This window comes from Marmota monax, unplaced genomic scaffold (assembly GCF_021218885.2).
Source record: "Marmota monax isolate L192 unplaced genomic scaffold, Marmota_monax_Labrador192_F-V1.1 WCK01_AAM20220418_F8-fsc00056, whole genome shotgun sequence".
NCBI lineage: Eukaryota > Metazoa > Chordata > Mammalia > Rodentia > Sciuridae > Marmota > Marmota monax.
Genome location: NW_026695212.1, coordinates 8,408,247 through 8,432,576, shown reverse-complemented (window position 1 = coordinate 8,432,576; position 24,330 = coordinate 8,408,247). Strand labels below are relative to the sequence as shown.

Here is a 24,330-nt window from a genome sequence, read left to right as displayed (position 1 = left end):
TTACCAGTGATTATTATCTTGGGGAAGACAGAAAGGGGCCAAAATTACTAAAGGGGTACTAAAGGGCAAAGAATATTTTAGTTTTATCTTTAATGATTAAAAAAGAACAGATTCAAGGCTGGGGATGTGGCTCAATGGTAGAGTGTTTGCCTAGCATGTGCAAGGCCCTAGGTTTAGTCTCTAGTACAGCAAAAACAAAAACACACACACATATTCATTTTATTACTACATTAAACATTAATAAAAAAGAAAAAATCTAAATATATAAGAAGACTTGCCACATTTATAAAATAAATTTTAAAGGGAGAGATTATGGTAAATGAAAGAGAACTGACATTTAATCTTGGCAGGGAGAATAATTTCAGGAGTCCTGTTCTGCCACTTTTTCACTTCCCCTACAATAATTTTCTGACTCATTAGTTTCAAAACCATTACCGGTTTCACATGATTGAGAAATGTTGGAATCATCACAGTCCTCAGAAATTCAATTAGCCAAACTGTTTTTTTTGTTTTTTATTTCCCTCCAGGAATATGTTTCCAATTATTGACTTTCAGAGACTCTTAAGAGAAACACTGATTAGAGTCTAACAGCTTAATTCAACAAACACATTAAACACTCATATATTTTAAAAATATTCAGGACTTACTGGGAGTTAGAGCAACAAATACTCCATAAGGAGATTAAATAATTAAGCTGAATAATTGTTTTCTTCTTTTTTTGGAAGTACAGGGGATCGAACCCAGAACTTCACGCATGCTGAGCAAGTGCTCTACCACAGCTATATTCTCAGTCTTGTGTTTTCACTTTTAAAGCGCATACAATTCATCTGGGATTTGGTGGCTTGCAGTTCATTCTCATTGTGGTGGTACTGGGGACATCAGGTGCAACGTTTAAAACATCTCATTTCACAATTTTTCTCTTTAATAATTCTTTTTTCTAATTGAGGTGGAGTTAGAATTTCTGCAGCCAGTATTCTATATTTACAGCAGCTAGAAACAAGAAAGAGATATAAAGCATAGACAACTCAAGAAGGGAAAAATACTAAAGATGGAATGAACTTCTGTGACAAGTCTGTGCTTTCCTGGTAGTCCCATGTGATGTCTCTTCTTGAAGTCTTCTTCAAAAGCTGCCTTGGGCCACATACACTTTGTAGTCCTCTATTATGTTATAGTATAATAATAAATAATCACCTTTAAGCCACCTAGGCAGAAGCACATAATATTTTATTATATTGTTACATGGAGCTCTCTCCATGAAAGTGTTTTTAATATAACTGCCCACCTACCCAAGAAGAGTAGTTGAATTAAATATCCAATTAACAAAAGATGTTACAGAACATATATGTAGGATTAAAAAAAGAAAAAAGGACAGAACCTCAATTCTTTATCTGTAGTTTTCATATCCAAGAACTATGGATTGTTTCTTCACAAGTTTGGTGACAAAACCTGACATGACTTAACCTGAGGCTCTTTACATTCTTTAGTCATCACCTTCAGTAGGGCTATTCATAACTCACCACAAAAGTAGGAGTGCATTTGATAATGGGTTTCTACCCTGGACTTTTTTAGTAGCTTTGAGTGAAATATTCTATGTAGATCCTATTAGTTTTTTAAATTCTGAAAAATTTTGATCCCAAAACACAACTAACCCTAAGTTTTCAAACAAAGGATTGTATAGTAATCTCTCTCCACACTGTTAATGACATGGTGATTGTACCAAACCTAAAGCTGGTCCCAGTAAGTACTTTTGTCCCTTAGTATGTCATGAGGATGAATTTCTAGGAAAAGAGGAAAGGCACGTTCAAATAACACATGGGCTGCATGAAAAACCGACAGCAATGACAAGAGATGCAGCTGCAAGACAGTGCACGATTACCAGAAGCTATCAACCCTAGTGCTCTGCTGATTGTTGACTCCCTAAAAACAAGACATTCCATTCTTTTGATGCTTCCTTTAAATACAGATATTCTTAATTCTGGGGTTCTCAACCTGGCTAGATATTAAAATCTACCAGAGGGTTTTGTAAAAATACCCAATGCGGAGTAGGCTACATAAAGCGAGAGCAAGGACATCATTTTAAGACATTCTGATTTACTTGGTTTAAAAAAGGGCCTCAGTAACAGAGTTAAAAAAAAAAAATCTCTACATGAATCTCATGTGCACCTAAAGCTTTATAAAATTTCAATTCCCAGGCTATATCCTATATCAGCTAAGTCAGAATTTGGGGGCATGGAGCTTAGACACAAGTTTTGATTTTTAAAAACACGCAGGCCAGATGCGATGGCACATACCTATAATCCCCGGAAATTGAGGCAAGAAGACTGCAAGTTAGAGGCCAGTCTCAGCAACTTAGCAAGACCCTGTCTCAAAAAAAAAAAAAAAAAAAAAGACTGGGGTGTAGTGCCCCTGAGTATTGAACTCTGGTACTAAAAAAATTTTTTTTTAAATTGCCCAGGTGCTTCCAAAGTATACCTAATTTCAAAACCAATGTTGTGATCCACTGAGTTGATTGAATGACTTAAGAATTAAGGATGTAAACTATTTTGTTTTCCTTCCTAAACCAGTCAGTTCCAAATCATCACTATAGTTGGGTCACCAATGAAGAATTCTAAGCTGTCTCCACTCTCAGCTGGCTTACTCATGGAGTCCTTTCCCAACTTCTTTAAGGGGAAAGGGAAGAATGGTACAGAAATGACAGGAGAAACATCTTAAGATATATTTGGTAAAGTACTCTGTTCCTTGTTAAAACTTCTAGTACATGGTAGGTCACAGTGAAGAACAAATTTGAAAATTTTAAAGCTACAGTGTAAAGGAGGGCACAAATTAGAAGGTACGTAATAGGAAATCCAAGTATTTTTCCAGTCATTTATAAAAGAAAGCTAGAAAATGCATTAAAAAATCACCCTTTTGTATAAGTAAAAAGAACCAATTAAAAAAATAGGTAAGTGAAAGGAAGTCTAACAGGGTAGAGGAAGGAGAATGGGGGAGGAGAGGAAGGATTGAGACCTGAAATCAAACTCTATGCATAATTGGTCAGGATGAATCCAACTACTGTGTATAACTATAATGATCTAATAAAACAACAACAATAAAAACTAGTGTCTTGGGTCGGGGTGAAGGCAGAAAGGGAGAGAGGAAGTACTGGAAAGTGATACTGGCCAAATTTTACTGTTATATTGTATGCATATAGGAATATGTAACAAATCTCATCATTATGTACAACCATAATACACCAAGGAAAAAATGTGAAAAGAGAAAAAAATTGAATTCAATATAGTTTATTTCAGTGCACAACTGAAATATATAATAAGGTGCACTTTTTTAGATAATTTTCTTTGATTTTAGTTAGAAATTATTTTCACACTTTCTAATTGTCATATGAAAAATAAATTTACCTCTTTTATTATTAACCTGGAGTGAGAGAATAATGTCACATAATTCACTAGGACCAATCTTTGCACTTTTCATAATTACTTGTGACTGGCAAGGTAATGAGAGAAGGTTAGGATAGTATGCTGAGGTTTCCACACAAAATAGCTTAAGCCATTAAAAATGAATATAACATTGGGGTAATTTGTACAGTGACATTTTTCTATTACAATTGGGAACCATTTTAAAATGTCATCACTCTCAATCCTGACACTGGTTTAAACAAAGCAAAATAAAATTTCCATTGACTACGTAGATCTTTCAGTTCGATATATAGAAATATGTAGAGAAAATGTAGCTCCCCTGATCAAGAAGCTACATTCAGCAGAAGGAAAATATGCATAAGTTCTATGCAATCTTCTCTTTTTCTAGAAAGATACTAGCTTTTAAAGTGAGTTGATGAAACCGTGGAATTCCATCATAATAGAATATGGAAATAGTTCACATTTTCACTTTAACATTACAATTATTGTTAGGATAAAACTTAGAACTGCAAATTTATTTGAACTCACCAGTTTCAACCAATGGAAATGAAATAAAGTTCACTCTCTGGGCCAAAACCCCCAAGCAGCTGTTGGGAGCAAGAGGGCAATAAGAACAGAAGAAAATAGATTCACTGCATTGTTATCAAGAATGGGTTTCCCTGCTATGTGCTTTGCATTATTTGTAGGGTTGTTGACTACCATGCCAGTGCTTTCATCCAAACCTGGAATAGAAAAGAAGCAAATAAGAAGATTCAAATACTAGATTAAAAAAAGAAAATTGGCTTTTTCTCCAAAAGAGACCACCTTTGAAAAACTCTCAGTGATTTGTACAATGACCTTAGTGAATAATTTAAATGGTGAGATACATGGAACCTTTGATTACAAAAGGCCTCTTTGAATAGGTAAGTTTCAGCACATCTCAATAATATTCTCTCAATACCTCTGGAGTTCCTTCGGAATTAGAATGGAGAACAATAAAAGGACAGGTGGCCCGAAACTGGCAGGCTAGGCCTGCCTTCCCAGTAGTTTCCCATCAAAGCCAACCTGTGAGGCTCCTCAGAATAGGGGTAAATGTATAGCCTCAGCACTGGACACACATGGCCTAGCATGGTGATGAAAAAAGAATGCTATGGTTTGAATGTTTGTCTCCCTCCAAGATTCATGTTGGAATCTAAGACCCAATGAGATAGAATTAAGAGTTGGGGGGGCTGGAGATGTGGCTCAAGCGGTAGCGCGCTCGCCTGGCATGCGTGCGGCCCGGGTTCGATCCTCAGCACCACATACAAACAAAGATGTTGTGTCGGCCAAATACTAAAAAATAAATATTAAAAAATTCTCTCTCTCTCTCTCAAAAAAATCTTCTTCTTTAAAAAAAAAAAAAAAAGAGTTGGGGCCTTTGGGGAAGGGATCAAGTCATGAGGAATTCATTCTCAAGAATGGGATTAATGCCCTTATACAAGAGGCTCCTGAGAGCTGCCTTGTTCTTTTGCCTGTCTGCCTTTCACCATGGAAGGATGCAGGAACAAGTATCATCTTGGAAGCAGAAAGAGAATAGTGTCTTGTTCTTGAACTTCCCAGCCTCTGAAACTATGACAAGTAAATTACTTTATTGTTCTCTTTGCAAATTACCCATATAAGGCATTTTTCATAGCAGTATAGACTAAAACAGAAGCACACAAAGATTTAGGGAATAAACTAACCTCTTCCACTGCTCACATTTTATTTTTCAACTCACTCAGTGTAAGAAGTTTTCCCTGCTAGAACCCATTTCAAATAAAACCTAGGCTTCTTAAAAAAACAAAACAAAACAAAAAAACCCACATGTACTATTTGTGTAGATAGAGTCTCTGTCTCTTTAGTATAAATTAAAACCAGATTGCTTCTTCCTAAGCATCTGAATGAAATTAGTAAAACTGAGAGAACAAACATTCTGACAAGTGGAGAGGGGAGTAAAAGGATAAGTAGATTATCTTGGGTTTGAAGAGCATGGGATGGACTGAACTCAGGAAACCTTCTCTAGCCTTCGGTCTCTTCATGATGTCAATCAAAGGAGAAAATATAGTTGGTGAGCATGTGCAGGAAATACACACCTAACAGGAAATATCTGTAGAATGAAAGGGCCAGACAGCACCAGAAGCAAGACACAGAATTTTGAGGAAAACTGATTCTACCATTTACCTTGAGTGGGACTTAAAACTCAATGGTGGCATGCAACTGTAGCCCTAGCTCCTTGGGAGGCTGAGGCAGGGGCATCACTTGAGCCCAGGAGTTGAGACTAGCCTGGGATATCCAGTTAAATACTACCTCAAATAAAACAAACTACTCCAAAACTCAATGGTGAAGACAGCAAGCATGATATCACAGTAGGAAAGTAGGTAATGTGTATGTAGTCATATTAGTATAGTAACTATCTATCAAATGGACTTGAAGAAAACAAATGGAAGGAGGTGCATTAAAATGAGCTGATCCTAAATGTCCTACTTTCCTGGGATTAGATGGCTCATAATCAAAAGTGTCTATTCCTTGCACTAATGTATCTTCCCTTCTAATCACTGCTCTGCAGAACTCATTCTTTTTCAATGAATTTAACACAAAAGAATTAAAAAAAAAAAAACAAAAAAACTGTGGAAGAGATTCTTCCCTGTCATTTCTGGTCCTTCAACAATCCTGTATCTTTGGGTTTCTTTTCCTTTTTACATCTTTAAAATAAAAATTCCATATTTTCCCCCATTTCTTTGAAAAACCAATAAATTACAATAATAATGTAATGGTCTTACCAGTAAATTGCATTGTTGCCCCTAAATATGAGTCCACAATTGATCCTAGCAATCCGGCTAGACCTCCAAATGCAATAATGGGCCACTGTGGAGCAGAAATGTCTAAATCACTCACAAAAACCAACTGTGTGAGGAAGTATGCAATGCCCACAAAGGTACCACCAAGAAGACTTGAGGCAAGTCCCACCATTGTAACACCTCCATTAGTTCCTAAGAAGGAACATAAATAAAATCATCTGGTTAATAATCAGTACATAGTCAAACAAAACTACGTAAAGTTAATTACATAGCTTTGTAACATTATAGTAGCTATGTAATTAACATTAACTTGAAAGAGTTCTCTTTTTAATTAAAAAAATTTAAGTGAATCATAAAATTGTATATATTTATGGTATACCATGTAATATTCTGATACATGCATATATTGTGCAGTGTTCACATCAGGGTATAGATATCTCCTCAAAAATTTACCATCTTATAATGTTTAAGGGTAAAAAATTGAAAATCCTTTCTTATAACTTTCTAAACATACACAATACATTACTGTTAACTCTAGTTACCCTACTATGCAATAAAACAGCAGAAGTTCTTGCTCCTGTATAACTTAGTCCCCAGTAATTAAACTTTTCCCCTCACTCTCTCTCCCCTATTCTCCCTAGCCTCTGGTAATCACCATTATAAACTCAACTTCTATACAGTCTACTATTTTGGATTACAAATATAAGTGAGATCATGTGGTACTTGTTAGAAAGAGTTCTCTTTAATGCAATCTCTAGACTATAGCCTATTTAGAAAATAGTCCTTTTTCTTCAGTAACTTTCCAACATTCTAGCAGTGAACCAGAATGGTTCAGTGGAGCTAGAATGCTATTTCTCTGTGCCTTAGTTTCCTTTTTTTTTTTTTTAACGATGAAAACAATACAAGAACAAATTCATATGATTATTATGAGTACTAAGTGATATTCTATGTAACGCAGCCAGGATAGTGCTTTGAGCATAGTAGGTCTTCAAAATGTTAGCTATTGTAAGAATGATGATAATGAAGAAGAGGAATAAAAAACGAAGATGAGAAGAAGGTGGAAAAGAAAGGAAAGAAGAGAGAAGATTTTAAAAAGGATGTAGAAGCAGTTGCTAATGGTAATAGGGGACAGAGATATACCTATATAAATCCTTTACTATCCACACGGGATTGGTTATACCAAAATCCTCGAATGCTCAAGTCCCTCACATAAAATGGTGTAGTACCTGCACATAACCTATGCACATCCCACCTTCCACATAATTTAAATGTTCTCTAGATTACTTATAATAAATACTAACACTACACAAATGCTGTTTAAATATTATTATACTGTATTATTTAGGAATAATTGTAAGAAAAAAATCTAAGTGTTCAGGATAGACAAAATTTTTTTCTTTAGATATTTTTAATCCACTGTTGGTCGAAACAATAGATTTGAAAGACTATGTTAAAAGCACTTATTACATAATAGGATCTCAAGAAAAACTCTATTCCTTATATTTTCCTTTCCCACTGATTAAGTCTGTGGGTTGGTTTCTATATTCTTGTACTGTATATCCAGGTCTTGTTAATGTTTCCATCAAATATTAGTTAATATCAGTAATTTAATATCCTATAGCAATTTTCCGATTAAGAAAACCAAATAAAATTCTTAAAAGGCACTTAAATACATTAACAGGGGTGTTTTTGTTTTTGTTTTGAAACTCAAATCAAGACTCACCCACTGGAACTTTCTCCCAGGTTGTTATTAGCCTTGGTGGGCTTTTACTCAGTACTGTGCCAACTTCTGAAGCCCAGGTGTCTCCAGCAGAGCAGGCCAGTGCAGCCAAGAGAGATAAACACATCCAGGAAGCAGTGTACTGCTTAGAAAAATCGATTGGTATTTCCCCGGGGCCATTTTCTATCATGTACAGTAGGGCCAGCTCAGTAGGCACAGCTCCATTACAGAACACCTGGATCCAATTCCTCTGCCCTCCTGGAAACAAAGAAGTAGATAAAAAACATAAGAAATGTTTTCTTCTCAAAAGGAAATGCATGCAGTTATAAGAACTTTATCTTAAAGTGTAGAAAAATAAAAAAGACTAATTTTTTTTTTAAAGTTTTAAAAGTAGTATGGCCCATTCACCCTCATTTTATGCTGGTATTAATAATCTAAAATAATTAACGATAGACTCTAGAGCTTCCAAAATGTTGCTGTTATTTCCTATTGCAGTAAAGTAAATGATAAATAAAGCTACTAAAGTAACTCTCAAAAATGATCTGCTGACAGTCTAAATATGTTCTGATTAAAAGCTTATGTTATTAAATTGCATTAAAAAAAAGCTTATGTTAGGATAAAACAGTTTACCATTTTGAGTAATGTTGAATGTAATTAATTTTACCTTCCTTATATTCTGAGTCTAAACGCTTCTTTGCTTCTCCTTTCCATTTTGTGAGTTTTGAAGAAGAAAGGAAAAACATCAGCAAAGAGGTAAAAAAGCTGAAATTTGCAATCGTTAGGATAAATCCAACCACTAGCCCTGAAAGAAACATATAGACACAGAATTATACTTAATCCATATATTAGTGCTGAAAAACATTGGTGTTTTTCAGTAATTTTCATATTACAACATGAATGTACACTTCTAATACATTTGCAATTTACTAAACTATTACCAAACAGTAAACTGAATGTCATTTTAATTCACTGATAAAATTTTTTTTGCCATATTTTGATCTCCTTTCAAACAATGTTTTATTATTTGAGACAACTGTTTTATAATCAAATTGTAAAACAGAATAAATGGCAGTGATTTTATTATTAAACAATACATATTACACACATACACTCAAATACACAGTTTGAATAGAAGGCTAATATAGAGAATTTTCAAATTACTATGGCCCTCTCTGAGGTTGTAAAGATTACGGTTTTCCAAGTTTCTTTTACGATTTTCCCCTATAGCCTGGATTTTTTTCCCCCTAGTTTACAGAGGAAAGTCAAAGTTAATCTTTTTATACTTTTCTAAAAAAAACTTTCATATGTTCTCTTGCTGAATCTCATAAACTATGGTGAGGGGAGTTTTTCTTAGCTAAACTGTCCTATGTAAATCCATAAAATGTTACATGCAACTAAAAATGGAATATGTTCTGTGAATGTTATTTTATACTTTTAGACTTTTCTGTCTCTTTAGATATTTTCCCCCACTTCAGTGCTGAACCCAGGGATGCTGAGCTATATCCCCAGCCATTTTTATTTTATTTTGAAACAGGGTTTCAAACTTGCAATCTTCCTGTCTCAGCCTCCTAAATCGCTGGGATTACAGGTGTGTGTCACTATGCACAGCTGTCTCTAGATTTTGTGGAGGTAAACAAAGAAGAAAGACTGCATTTATTCATTTTTCAAAGGGTGACTGATTGCAAGGAAGTCTTATACAATCTGTAGTTCAGCCAGGAAAACAAAGAAGGAAACTTATACTTCATGACACAGGAGGAGGGGATAAAGCAAAGAAAAGATTGTAATCTCTCAGTGATGTGGGAGAGTAAGGCAGGGGGATCACAAGTTCAAGACTAGCTTCAACAGCTTAGTGGGGCCCTATGTCAAAATAAAAAATAAAAAAGAACTGGGGATGGAGCTCAGTGGTAGCATGCTCCTGGGTTCAATTCCTAGTACTTGCTGTGGGTTATACAGGAAAACGGTTATAAAGCCTCTCTCTAGGTAATTCCATAGGGAAGAGTAAACATATTCTGGAATGGGTTAGCCTTAAAGGCCTTTTATTACAAAATTTGAAATTATTCTTGTGAATAAAATTTGGTGGTAGAGGGAGTAAAGTACCTTCATATTTATTATAATGGTTAGTTAACCCTATAAAAATGAGTCAAAATATAATGAGTGAAATTAGCCATCTATAAAGATGACAAAAACGTAAAAGAGACAAGTATGTGAATCTTAAGGATACACCAAATTCAATCAAGGTGACCCCAGGAAGTCATATGGGGATGTGACTGCCCTGAGAACATCTTAACCCAATGAATACCACTTTCCATTTGAAGAGTATGCTAATAGCTGGGCCCAGTGGCACAAACCTGTAATCCCAGTAGCTAAGGAGGCTGAGGCAGGAGGATCTTAAGCAGACTTAGCAACTCAGTAAGATGCTGTCTCAAAACAAACAAACAAAATACACCCCCCCACACACACACACATAAAGGGTTGGGGATGTGGTTCAGTGGTTAGCATCCTTGGGTTCAATCCCTGGTATTTAAAAAAAAAAAAAAATGTGCTAACAGATGGATGTAGTCTCTTTTACTGTGGATCATTTTTATAAAACACTTTTTTTCTTTAATGACATTGTCACTTTTGAGAATGTAGTTGCCTTATTCAAATAAAAAATATCATAGCACATTATTGTACTTACTCTTGGTGCTCCAAGTGTCCCAGATTTGTCCAGCAGGAGTCCCTTTAAGCTGGCTGCTAGGCTCTTTTGACATGACCCCATCCTCCCCCTCCCCCCCCCAATATAAAAAGATATTTTAGGCTCATCCCAAACCTAACTTGCCCCATCTCTGGAGGCAGCCATTTCTCTGAGAAGTTGATTAATTTTAGTAGGTATTGAAACCAAGATCTAGGCTCTCAATGTACTCTCATGGTTACTGGGGTATTTTTGTCATATGTGAAGAGGGCAAGTGAATGCACATGCACATATAAATATACAGACAACTACATACATAAGTATATATACACATACATACATATTTTAGAGATGACAAGATCACACCAATTCTAATCTATCCCTATAGATTCTCTCTTGCCTTCCCCTATTCCTTGCTCTGATTTTTTTGTCCTTAATAAGGAGCCTTGATTCCAACAACAATGACAAATTCACTCATTACCTCAATCCTACATTGATTTACAATTGTCTCAGAATTGCACCACCCAAACGAAAACAAAAATGTTTACTATAAATAGCCTACTTGTTTTCAATTTTTTCTTCTCTTCAATCCAAGACTGAGGATACATAGTTTACATAGTTAAATATTGTATCATACTCTTTTTTTTTCCTTTCAGTGTAATTATTTATTTGAAATGCAATTGGGTTTGTTTCAGTCTATTTCCAATTTTAGATTTTTCCCACCTCCCATCCTTACTGATACAATTTTGTTTCTTAAATATGTAAAATATTAATATGTATCCAAAAGTTGAACTTACAGAAAAGGTATCATTAGAGAAATATTACTTCCTTCAGGACCCATGAGTCTCCTTCTATGTAACCAAGTGTATTATTTTCCTTCCTGTGTTTGTTTATATATCATTAACTATTCTTGTGTTTCTTTTTATAAAGATAAGCTTATATATGCATGCCTTTAAATTTTCCCTTCTTTTTTTACCCAAAGTGTAGCGTTCTATTCCCCACTCCTTTCTCCTCCTTCCCCCACCCCTGATGGGGATGGAACCCAGGGCCTCCAGCATGTTAAACATATGCTCTACCACTAAGCTATACCCAACTCCTGGCCCCATATTTTGTCAATTTTATTTTTTACTACAAAATGTTCTAACCCTGCTTACTCTATGGCTGACAATTTCTGTTCTCTGTAATTCTCAAGATAAATATATTCAGTTAGTAACTGAAAATTTTATTATTAAATAATATCCAATTAAATAAAAATACAATAGATATTAAATAATTTAATATTAACATTCATTTAATAAATCTATTCATTTACTAAATAAGTACTAAATAAATAATATTCTATTAAATAATATAATAGGAGACCTGGTTGTTATTCCCATTATAACCCATTTTACCACTGCTCAGCTCAAGGTTAAGGTACTATAATCAGGTAGTTATTAATTGATTTAGCCAGAGATGCTTAATTACTGGCATTTTATTTAAGGTTAGTGTATTTTAATTGTGAGTTAAAGAAACAGGGTAACTTGGTATAAAGCAATAATAAATAGCTTCATCTCTGGAACTGAACAGTTTAGAGTTGAGGCTTTGGCTGCTCCACCTGCCTCTGTGTGACTAGGAAAAGGGTCCCAACCTCCTCAAGCCTCAACTTCACATTGGTGGAATGAGAATATTTCCTAACTCAATGGCTTGCTGTGAACTGTTAAGAGGTAATTTTTGGAATATGCTTATTATTCTACCTAGGATGTAGGAAGCCCTCAATAAATTATGGCTAATGTCAGTGTTAATAACAGCAACTATAGTTCCAGTGGCTCAACAGTGATAATGATAAATACTGTGTCATTGTATTCAACCTTTAATTTTCCTCCACTGATTTTTAAAACATTACAAGAGTAATACATGGCTATTTGAATGGAAAGCCAAAACATATGAAGTATAAGCAAAAGACAAAGTGTTTTCCCTCTCCCCTTTATAAATAGTCACTGTCAAGAATCTGTTCGTCTATCTTTAAACAATTCCAAAGTGGAATGGCTCTAAAATAATTTATGTGCATTATAACAATGCTACAAAAGGTATTCATATCCCTTTTACTTTGATCATCCTAAAATACTACATGAAGTGACTCATGTTCATGATGATGTCAGGTTTAGATTTAAGAAATAAATTTAAGACACTCTTTGAAGGAACGATTTCATTCATGTAGCATTAAAATATCTTGGATTTTTGGCCACTCCTAGCTATATCTGAATTTTTAGATGAGTAGCTGCTATCTTTTGTTCATGTCTAGGCCACCTGCCCACTCTACCCCAGGAATCTCTAATTCTCATTAATAAGAGATTCATATATACAACAATAGGGTGCTATAAAGAATTTGAAAAATTAAGATTATTGCTGCTGTCTTTTTGAGCTTAAAACAGGTAACTTCTGTACCCAACAGATGCCATCTGGGAGGGAGGGGAACAACACTGTTTACATGTGTCTGATAGTGGAAGTTATGCAACATCCCAAATTGCAATCAAGGTAATCTGAGTAATCTCTGGGAAGCAAAAATGAGAAAGGCAGGACTGTAATTTTGCAGGAATTTAATAAAATGAATTCTATTGTTTAATACATAATCTGTCTAGAGTAAAACTGTGGGGATAAAAAGATGGCTAGTTAACCCTGAATGTGGAAAGTGAAGGCCAAAAGAGACAGGTTAGCAGACTTATTGAACCCTGCCCAAGGGAAAGGGCCCTTGACCTGTGGACTTGCATTACTGTTTCCCAGACTTCGCACTCACCAAAGCAACCTTCTAATTATAATCTGACTTCTCACATGGTTTGCCTACAAGAAAGTGATTTTTGCCTGAACAGTGATTTTTATATTCCAGTTTGCCTGGTAGTTCGACATTCTATGAGATTAATAAAGTGGCATTCTGGCTCATATAGCAATCTCTTATGACAATGAGCAGCACCTACCTAGTTTTCTTAGTTATATCAAATCTAGGAACCTAATGTTGTGAGGTTTCTACTTAAGAGAGACTGAACACCAGACATGAACTATAGTGACTAAAAACAGGTAACACACCCTTGTGAGACAACACAGAGTATCACCATGGGCCTTTACCAGTAACACCTCACCTTTGCTGTGCACTTTCCTTATGCTTATAGCAACTCCTCCTGAGGGGATCAGATAGAATCAAACCTATCATTTACTGACTTCCCTCAAGAGAAATGTAAGTCATATGATAGTAAGATTTTAATCCATATTATTCACTGTTAAAATTCTAAGTGCTCAGAATAGTGACTGGCATACATGGAACCATCACTAAATATTTGTTGAAAATTAATGAAAAATGGTAAACCATTAAGCCTAATTTCTTGGCAAATGAAACTGAAACTCGCCATGCCAAAAGCCTAATAATAAACTGTCCGTGTTTACATGTTCAAAGAAAAGCTTCCAGTAATCTGTCAGAACCATGTCAACAACAAGCAGACAACACTTCCCTTGGAGTAAATTGCCTGCCCAGTGCCCAGGGCTTTGTAGCTCACGAGTACTTTTCCACTCACCCCCTTCATTTCATCCTCTCTCTCCAGGAGACCAGGGCCTTCACCTCAGTGTCTGAATTAAGCAGTGCCTCATCCCTTTCCCATCCTATCAATACTAAGGTACGTGTACCTGTATCATGAATGACTGACTCTAAGTACTTAGATCTTCAAGAAAGTTCTGTAACTCCCATTTATTAATTCTAAGCACACCAAAAGCTAAAAGCATGACACAGCAAAGTTTAGCAAACATTCCTTAAAACTGAAGAGTAGTAGTGGAGGGAAAACAATAATATCTGTTATTAAGAAAACACATATCTGTCAGGTGTCAGGCTAAGCATTTTACATCATGCATAACTTCTCATGGTAAACTCAATGCTACAGATGAATACCATCACTTCTTCAGGAAAGTATTACCAACTACTATGATATACACTGACTTTTTTTTAATCTGTATTTTTTAGTTGTAGGTGGACACAATATCTATTTCATCTTTATGTTGTGCTGACGATGGTGCCTCATGCTTGCTAGGTGAGCACTCTACCACTGAGCTACAATGCCAGTCCCGAGTTGACATTTTTTTTGCTGGAAATTGAACCTAGAACCTCATGCATGACAGGCAAACACTCTACCACTGAAATACATCCCAAACCTTTCTAATATACTTTGAATAAACATTACATTTTTTTACCCTTAAGGCAAGGAAAGTCCTAAACAGAACATGTCATAGAATAAAAGGATTCGGAAAAAGGGAAAAAGTTTTTAAGTCAATGTATATCTATTTTTCTAAGCACCTATTTTGTGTCTAGCACTAGTCAAAGAAACATAGGACACAGAGGCTTAAGACACATTCTTGGTCTTCAAGGAGTTTATAATCCAGTCAGTAGGTGTCCTTTGATCTCAAGCAGATCAAGTTGCTTATTATAATACCAAGATAAGTTTTAGAAACATACATATTATATTTTTGCTACCTGACTTTTCAAACATCAGTTACTACTGAAAAAGAAGTTAAAAACATTTTTCCCTCCATCTTATTTGACAATTTCCATCTAATAGTGCTGGCAGCAAAGTAATGACTTTATCAGATTTGAATCCTATTCAATGTGAATAACTCATTAAATCCTACGAAGCCTCAAACCACATAATCTTCCCAACTGGAATACTTCATTTACTCTTCCTCTAGGAGAATTAATTTCAGTTTTCTGAAACTTTCCTTGTTTTCCCTCTAGAACTCTGAATCTCTCTCTACACTAATAAGAAGAAGTATATAATAAGTATATATACTCAGCGGCTTGGGAGACTGAGGCAGGAGGATTGCGAGTTCAAAGCCAGCCTCAGCAAAAGTGAGGCACTAAGCAACTCAGTGAGACCCTGTTTCTAAATAAAATACAAAATAGGGCTGGGGATGTGGCTCAGTGGCTGAATGACCCTGAGTTCAATCCCTGGTATGCCCCCACAAGTATATACAATGAGGTAGGAGAGAAGTTGGGGGAATGAGTAGAGATAAGGAGAAAGAAACTAATGTTTGTGGTAATGCTAAATTAATAGTCATCCACATAAAAAACATTGTTGAAAACAGATAATCATTAACACTCAATGTTTATATGTTTTATAGATTATAAAGGCATGCTGTCTCACACATTATCTTCTTTGAGTCTCGCCAAAGGCGTGACCTATTTCATAAGAGATAAAGAAAGTAAGGATCTTAGGAGTTAGATGACTTGCCAAAATTCACATCAAGTACAGGTGTCAGAATTAGTTTTCAAATATATATCTTTTAATTCAGAATCAAGGTAGGTAGGAGAGGAGTAGAGGCCCAAGGGCTAAAAGAGAAGATATGGTAGTAGGAAAGAGACAAAGGAGAGGAGAAAAGTAAGAGAAGGAAACCAGGACAATACATAGTATGGAAGTCAAAGACAGAACTTCAAGAATTTGGGGGCTGGGGATGTGGCTCAAGCGGTAATGCGCTTGCCTGGCATGCACGGGGCACTGGGTTTGAACCTCAGCACCACATAAAAATAAAATAAACATGTTGTGTCCACCGAAAACTGAAAAAAACTTGACCCTTCTTATTAGTATCAAGGCAAGGATACCTAAGAATTTTTTTTTTTTTGGGGTGGGGGTACCGGGGATTGAACTCAGGGACACTCAACCACTGAGCCACATCCCCAGCCCTATTTTGTATTTTATTTAGAGACAGGGTTTCACTGAGTTGCTTAATGCCTTGCTGTTGCTGAGGCTGGCTTTGAATTTGTGATCCTCCTGCCTCAGCTTCCTGAGCTACTGGGATTACAGGTGTGTGCAACCATGCCTGGCTGAGAGAGAACATTTTTTGGTAAAACATAATTCTATGTTTTTATACTCAAACAGAGCTTTTTCAAATTATTTGTTACAATGAATTAATATTGCCAAAGTGCTAAGAGGAATGCCCAGAACATGCTTAAGTGTGACATAAGCATTTGTTAAATAAATAATACATAGCCATTCCTAATACTCGTTGATTATATTATGACACAATTTATATAAAAAATACCAGTGTGTCTAGCTAACTTTAATTCTCAACTATCCCATGGGGTGGAGAGTGGAAATAAACAGAATTTTAGCAATATTTCTCAATTCTGAAGAAAGGGAATTAGCATAATTCTGAAGAAATCTGCCTACCTTACAATACATGTTGGCTCATGTGTCCAGTGAACAAAAAACTTTATGGTAATTGTTTCACTTAATCCTACGACCCTAAGAATAAAATCAGGGATAGATTTAGGCCTTGTGGGGCGCTATACTTTTAAAACTTAGAGGACCTCTTGAAGAAAAAAAGAGTAAAAAATACCTTTTACTTATGCAAAATTTACAAAACCATAGGACCATAAGAGCACACTGGTAGGGCTCTCCCCAAAGGCCTTGGAAGGTACCATTGCAAGTGAGATGACCTCAAGTTTAAGCTCCATGGACTGCATGATATATACTTTTCTATTAGATATTGAAAACAGAGACAGAGAGAGATAATAACATGAGACTCTCCTGAAGCCATCACTACCATTCAGATTAATTCTGCCTGATTCTAGTGCTTGTTCTTTTACCATCACATTATCTTGCTTCCATGAAAGTTTAGTCTAGTTTATAAAACTTTACGAGGAATGCCTTCTGTACATAAATATGGAGGGGGAAGAATGTACTTACAGGGCAACAGAGGCTAAAGATTAATAGTATTTTAAAGGTTGGCTTAGTAAATGACTTCAAGATCTGCCAGTTCTACATAATCCTCATCCTATAGTAATAGCATCCCATAGGAAATATTTAGGGGTAACCTTCAAGGCTTGGTTCTTTCAACAATGGAAGGATACTAAAGTTATCTTGTCAAATCAGATCATGCCACTCCTCTGATTTGAAGCAGAGAGATTCCACCTACTTTAGAATAAAAGCCTTTCTGTGGTCTACCAGCTCCAATATAACCTGGTCTTTGCCTACTTTTTCAATGTTATCTCTCATTACTTTTCTTTTTCTTACTATTCCTAGTCAAATGAGCCTTCTTCTCATTCTTAAATAAGCCAGTCCTGTAGATGTCAGGCCTAGCTTGTTATTCAGCCCAGAATATGCTTCTCTTAGACTTTCTCATTGTTGGCTTCTCTGGGTTTCAGCACCAAATTACCTCCTTATGAGAAAAACATCTGATGCTCTCCTCTCTACAGAAGAATGTTTTAGATCTTCCACCATATATACTTTGCTATATTTTATTTTTTTCATAAAATTCATCATTTGAAAAGTTTTACAGATTTACTTATTATCTATTGCTCCTAAAGAATAAAAATTCTAGGAGAAGTGAAACTTTGTCCTTGTTCATAGCTATACCCCCAGTTTCTAAGAACAGCAGTACACAGTAGTAAGTGGTAAGTATTTGCTAAAAGAATAACAAATGAGTTCCACATGGTGACTCACATCTATAATCCTAGCTACTCAGGAGGCTGAGGCAGGAGGATTATAAGTTCAAGGCCAGTGAGGCCCTGCCTCAAAATAAAAATAAAAAGGACTAGGGAGGTAATTCAGTGGTAGAGGGCCCAAGTTCAAACCCTAGTAATAGAATGAATAAATAAACAAACAAACAAACAATCAGCCTGTCACAACTCAGTTCTGAAAAATTAATCTAGACTACGAAGAACACCAGGTTTGAACTGATCTGCTTGAAATTACTCAAGCAATTTTCAATAGTTATTCTTTCTAAATCCTCCATTTACATCTATGAAGAGTGTCAAAAGACCAACTAATCTAACAAAAGGAGCATAATAGTCAAGGTCCTTGTAATTCTATCCTAATTAATCTACTTTATGTCAATTATGAAGTTAAATTTGTATGTTACACTAAAAGTATGTTTGTTCCTGAATTCTGACAGAATAGGAATGTTGAGCAATGCATAATTTATTATTGTCTAAAATATGTAACATTAAAATTCATAGTCTTATATTCAGAATTTAAAAAACACAAGTTTATATTATATAAACAAATACTTATTATATAGTTACTTTAAGCATTGTAAATAAATACATACCTCCCAAAGCTCCACTGTAATCTAGGCTTTTCTTTTTAAAGCCATTAGAGACAATCAAAACAGGAACAACAACTGAAAATAGCCAACGCCAGGGAGAAATAGGCCGTAAGTTACCTGAAAAGTTATAAATATACAGCATGAGTCATGTGAAGTCTGCATAGTTTAGTTTTGTGAATCAGCTTTGATAATAGCATTCTGGATCAAATACTGTCCTAAGTAGAGGAACTGAGATAAGTCATCAAAGTAGAACATTTATGCTGAGACTTATGTATTTTCAGAGGGGTAGTCTTCCGGGGGAATAGTCACTATTACAAAGTTTTCAGAACTTTTTATAGCTATTTATGATGAAGAGTATCTCAAACATTTTTCTAAAGGTTACATCCAGCTCACAGATATTTTGTTTAGTTCATGGATATTTTAGCTAGCATAGTATTTTCAAATAATTGAGTTAATATTTAAAGATGAGGAAATTTCATATAAAAATTCCTATTCTTAACGTCTGTTTAAAAGAGAAACTGACCAACATGGCAGAACAACTGAAGAAGAAAGGCCACCTCCTTTAGAGGGGCCACAACCTTTCCCTTTAAAATTTTCACCATTGGTACTAAAACTGAATGATTTCTTTATGGTAAAGAAAAACATGAATAACTGCTTGTGTCCATCTTTTTATAAAAAATGGGAAAATAAAAGACAAAGAAGGTCAAGTTAACAACACAAAATAGGAAAAATCCTATTTCTGGATGTGAAAACTATTGATCCATGTCTAATATGCAAAAATCTGCACAGCTTCCTTCATTTGCATCAGGCACTTGGGCCTAGGGGGACACTTCAGACATTCTAGTTCTTTCTATTTAGTTACACAAGAAGTTTCTTCTCATCTCCTTTCCCTCAAACCCTCTCCCCTACTATGCATCATTATCAATAATTAGTCCCAAAAGCTCTGTACAACAAACACCTGATTATTTATATGTCTTTTTGCACAAGGACTAAGTTCTGAAAGAGCAATCATAATCACATAACCATACATGAGTTCAACTATACATGAGTTCACTTTCTCATTCTCCTTACCACTTTTTCCTTTGTTATGAACTGACCACTGCTGTTTTTATAGAGGTATCAAGGAACTTTGTATACAGGCAAGCTTATGCTCTAAAGCAGGATCTGAATCCAAAGTACCTAATATTTATACAAAGTGGCTTCAGGCTTTAAATGGAGACCTTCTTTTTTTTTTTTTGGCAGTGCTGGGGATCAAACCCAGGGCTTTTGCTTACTAGGCGAACATTCTAAGATTGAGCGATACCTTCAATCCTAGAGTTCTTTTGAAGTTATCAAACAGCAGACAAATTCTTCAAATCCTTTAAATTTCCAAATGTAAAGATTATACTGCCTTTAATTTTTACTACATAATACATAAAATTGATCAATTGTATTACAAATATTCTTATCAAAATTAAAATATCACTGAAATTGCTTCACAAATGTTTTATGGTGCTTATTTTTCACCAAAGTGGACAAAATAATTATATGAAATATAAAGACATTTTGAGTTAGGTATAAAGAGTATTACCATAAAGAGCATTTACTAAAATTTTTAAAATGTTCATGGAACTGTTTATATTATCAGGTTAGTAAACTAAATTCAGGCTATCAAAGGTAAGACACACAAACATTCACAACCATTCAGAGGATGTGTGTGGAGAGCAGGTATGTTCTGCTCTGAGTTGCTTCATGCTGTATAGACCTGCAGTGCCTAGCCCTGAGTTACTCCATTTTATGAAGCAGCAGTTTGCCATTAGCTGCTCCATTTTGAGTACAAGTGCTTAGGCGAAAGATTCGGTAATTCGTCTGGGTAAATAGATAACCACAGATATTGTACATACCGAACATAGTGACGAATAACCCTCAGATGCACAAAACAATGTGCAAACTGACACAATACATTAATTGTGCTAATTAAAAATGACCACTAGTGAACTTATTAATTTAAATCAGCACATGGTGCACAGGTGTTTCAAACCCACATCACAGAAACCAGGCATGCCTGTGAGTTATCAAGTTTCACTAGATGCCACACCTTTATACGAAACACACAAAAAGGAAGAGAACCTAGAGGCATGGGACACACTGAGCCCCTCACCACATCATCTCAACACATCAAGAGGTTGAGAGGTAACCAAATTCCTGTCTCCAAGGCTTCAGCTCAATTTGATCTCCCTCCTTGACACAGCCCATTTGAAATTGCCTAGAATAAGTACCCAGCCTTGACAGCTCCTTCCCCTGAATAAATTCTTTGGTAGGTTTATAATTTTATCTGACCACCTACATGACTCTTTTTCGCTTGAATCTGCTCTCTGCTTTGCACTGAGTGCAGCCTCCAGAAACCCCTGGATCACTGTTAACCATTCCTAAAAATTATCTATCTTTGCATAAAGTGTTACAGATATTAATAAATATTGGAATGGAATAAAAGAATTTGTGATTGTCTCAGTTATGACACCAAGTAAACCATAACTATTTTTGGTGAATTAACACTGATAAAAGTTACATAGCTTGTGAATTTGTTATTCAATAAATTCTGATATTGTGGGCTGGGGATGTGGCTCAAGCGGTAGCGCGCTCGCCTGGCATGCGTGCGGCCCGGGTTCGATCCTCAGCACCACATACAAAGATGTTGTGTCCGCCGAAAAATAAAAAAAAAAAATAAATAAATAAATATTAAAAAAAAAATTCTGATATTGTGAAAAGAGACAAACATGTCTGGTCCATGCTAACAGCGTAGCTTACTCACGACGTCAGTTTTGGATTTTATAAAGGTACAGTCTCAAATTCCACCAACTACAGAAAAACAATTTAGAACATTCCTACTTACCATAATAGGTGCTAGCAGTCATTGACATAATCCAGAAAGCTAAGGAAATGCATATGATCAGGCTCAATATTACTATGTTTGTAATCATCTTCATGTATCTTTTGCATACAGTGTCATCAAGATCTGTCATGGAAAATAAGGATATGAACACCTGAGGGAGAAAACAGAACGTTTCTAAGAGAAAGTCATTTAAGTTGCCTCCAAAACACTCATTTAGAGGCAAATATAGATTCCAACATCTTCCACCAACACAAAAAGAAATATAAACTCAAACTCCTTCCAGAAATGTGCTGATGGAGAGCTCGAACTCGTCTGGGCGAGAAGGCTCACTGTTATAAGCAGGGGTGCACCCTCTAGGGCTGGGTCTCCACACACTTGGACTGCGCTGGGACTCCACGGGAAAGGCGGAAGGGAAAGCAAGGCAGCCAATAGGCAGTCAGATCTGGAGAGCTCCGCCCACCGCCCGTCGCAGCCTCCCCGCGTGCCTTCGACCAGAGCAGGTCCTCAGTTGCAAACAGGCAAAATGAGGCACCCGAACCTGGGCGAGTCGGGGAGCCGAGCCCCAGGCGGCCGAACGCTGACACGTCCCGACAGCTGCCTGCGCTGGCCCAGGTCCCAGTCCAGCTTGCCAGGGCCGACAGCCCTGGACCCAGCTCGTGCTTCACGGCTCTTTTCCCCCTTGCGGCTTGCGTCTGTGCGCATGCGCTGTAGTCCGTCACGTAGCGCTTCGCCCACTTGAGCATTTAAAGGGGAAGCGTCGGGGAGGTGCTGGAAACCTGGCCCGACGCGTTTGCTCTGCGGTGTTCCTAAGCCCTTAGGTTTGGTGACGTCCTAGACCGGGTAAAGTGAAACTGCAAGCAGCGCAGTAATGGAAAAGCGAGATGTAACTGATTTTAGAATCAGTAAATGCATTTCAAGCATAATATTCTTATATTCTGTGAGGGCATGCCAAATAACGTTATGACTATTTGGGGGGAGGAGAATATGTTATGTTGTAGAAACGGAATTTTGTGGTTTAGGAAATCATTTAAAACACACAGTTTAGGTGGGAGTGGTTGACACAGCCTGTAATCCCAGACTTTCGGGAAGCAGAATGATTGCACGTTGGATGTCAGCTTTGACCCTGTCTCAAAATCCAAAATAAAAAAGGCTGTGGATGGAACTCAATGGTGAAGTGCCCCTGGGTTTAATCTCAATACCGCAAATAAATAAACGAAATTAAAGTAATAATTGAAACACGCTGTTTAGTCCCTATATGGGCCAGACTCTAAAGATAAAGCTAAACTTCCTGCTATTAGATTCTCATATAATTGTTTTCATAACACCACTTAACATTGTGAAAACGTCTGCCCTCGCACTCATATTTAAAGTATGTGCCTTCGATTCAATTTATTTAAAAAGCGAAAGTCTTCTTAGCATTAATAATTCATCTTAGCTGATTTTGTGTTTTATTTGCAATTAATGTTTTGTTTGCCTTAGTTAATAGTAACTGATAATTATATTTCTGAAATTTTTTTCAGTTAATTTCTGATAGTATAGGAAGAGTGAAGACCGGTTCAGATGGTTCACAATGGTAACCCAGTAGTTATTTTTAAAAAATTCATTATTTCCACTAACAGTAATTACTTTTTAAAAACGCACATTATTTTGAATCTCTAAATACAATTTACATGCCTTTTCTTTGGTAAAACATCTAATTAGCTAGTCAACAAGACCCAAATCTGTTTAGTAGTTCTAAATATAATAGGCTTGTTTTTATTGGACTGTATATGTTCCTCCAAATGTAATTTTAAATTCCTTTGACTTAAAAAGACAGAATTTTAGACCTTTTTGTGGACACAGAAATTTATTATGTACCCACTTTATTTTTGTCTGTTTTGCATAGACAATCAGAATTACCCATCTAGTATTAGTGTTACCAGACTACAGACTATTGTGTAGTTACAGTTAATAATAAAAGCAGATATTTTTATGGATTGCAGTGACCTTGTTGTTTTTGGTCTCTCCTTAAACAAAATTATGAATTGGTCTTGTTTGTTTTGCTTCATCACAGTCATAGGGAGACCTTGTCCATCAGTTGGTGTTCCGAGAAGACCACCATCTACAATCATCAGGCCATTCCCTTAAAAACAATGAGGTCTATCTGTGTCAAGTCAGTTCCTATTGTTTCTTGTAATTGTTGGATCTGGTTAAAATTGCATATTAAATCATAGTACCAGTGAACTGACCCGTTGTTACCGCTGTTTACCAGTCCTTGCTTCCCTGAATGCTGAAGTATAACACCAGAGAAGCATGCGGAGGCAAGTGTAGAGTGGAAAGTGGAAGGCTTTATTAAAGGACAGCAGAAAAGACTTCTCCTGGGAGGAAGGGGACCCAAAAGGTGGAATCATGGAAGGGCGAGGTCTTCCCTTTTTTATAGCTAAGGTCTTCTTTTAGTTTTCCCACATTCATGTCCTTTGTTTCCCTTTATCTTGCAGTGATAGAATGTGCTTGTGGGAAGGCCATAAGGTGGGAGATAGGTGGGTTGGAGGAGTAATCTGGGCAGGAAGGGCCTGGGGTAGCTGTTTGCTGGGAGCTACTTCATTAACATTTCCTTAGGATGGGTTCCGGGACTTGGGGACATTAACATTTCAATTTCCCCAAGTGCTGTTCTGGTTTCCTGGACTCCATTCTCAATAATGGTCTCCATTTTCTTTATCTTACTCGATATTAGACCTGATTTACCTAACTACACTACCAACCTACCTTTAAATCTGGCTTCACCTTCAAATGAATATTTCTCCTCCAGGGCACAAGTA

The 24,330-nt window shown here is 36.2% G+C and overlaps 1 protein-coding gene across 5 annotated transcripts; it reads right to left on the bottom strand.

Moving 5' to 3' along the window:
* Positions 1-483: 483 nt before the first annotated feature.
* Positions 484-22,290, bottom strand: Tmem19 (transmembrane protein 19). Of its 5 annotated transcripts, none has more exons than XM_046430672.1 (8): positions 22,071-22,290; positions 21,533-21,655; positions 18,664-18,777; positions 8,593-8,730; positions 7,932-8,186; positions 6,191-6,400; positions 3,942-4,135; positions 484-1,202 (listed from the first exon to the last, which is right to left on the bottom strand). In XM_046430672.1, exons 1-7 carry the CDS (start codon positions 22,273-22,275, stop codon positions 3,972-3,974), a joined length of 1,209 nt encoding a protein of 402 aa, XP_046286628.1. In that variant the 5' UTR covers positions 22,276-22,290; the 3' UTR covers positions 484-1,202; positions 3,942-3,971. The 5 variants fall into 5 exon arrangements, with proteins under 5 accessions (XP_046286628.1, XP_046286629.1, XP_046286626.1 ...); XM_046430673.2 differs by having other exon boundaries at positions 21,533-21,683; positions 22,071-22,208; XM_046430670.2 differs by lacking the exon at positions 22,071-22,290 and adding an exon at positions 22,018-22,033 and having other exon boundaries at positions 21,533-21,683.
* Positions 22,291-24,330: the final 2,040 nt, after the last annotated feature.

Excerpts from the sequence above, each read along its gene's own strand:
- Tmem19 (XM_046430672.1), bottom strand. The coding sequence starts at position 22,275 with ATGCTCAAGTGGGCGAAGCGCTACGTGACGGACTACAGCGCATGCGCA. Across the intron at positions 21,656-22,070 it reads CGGCTCCCCGACTCGCCCAG|ATCTTGATGACACTGTATGC; the intron begins GTTCGGGTGCCT and ends TTTCCATGACAG. Across the intron at positions 18,778-21,532 it reads GACTGCTAGCACCTATTATG|GTAACTTACGGCCTATTTCT; the intron begins GTAAGTAGGAAT and ends ATAACTTTTCAG.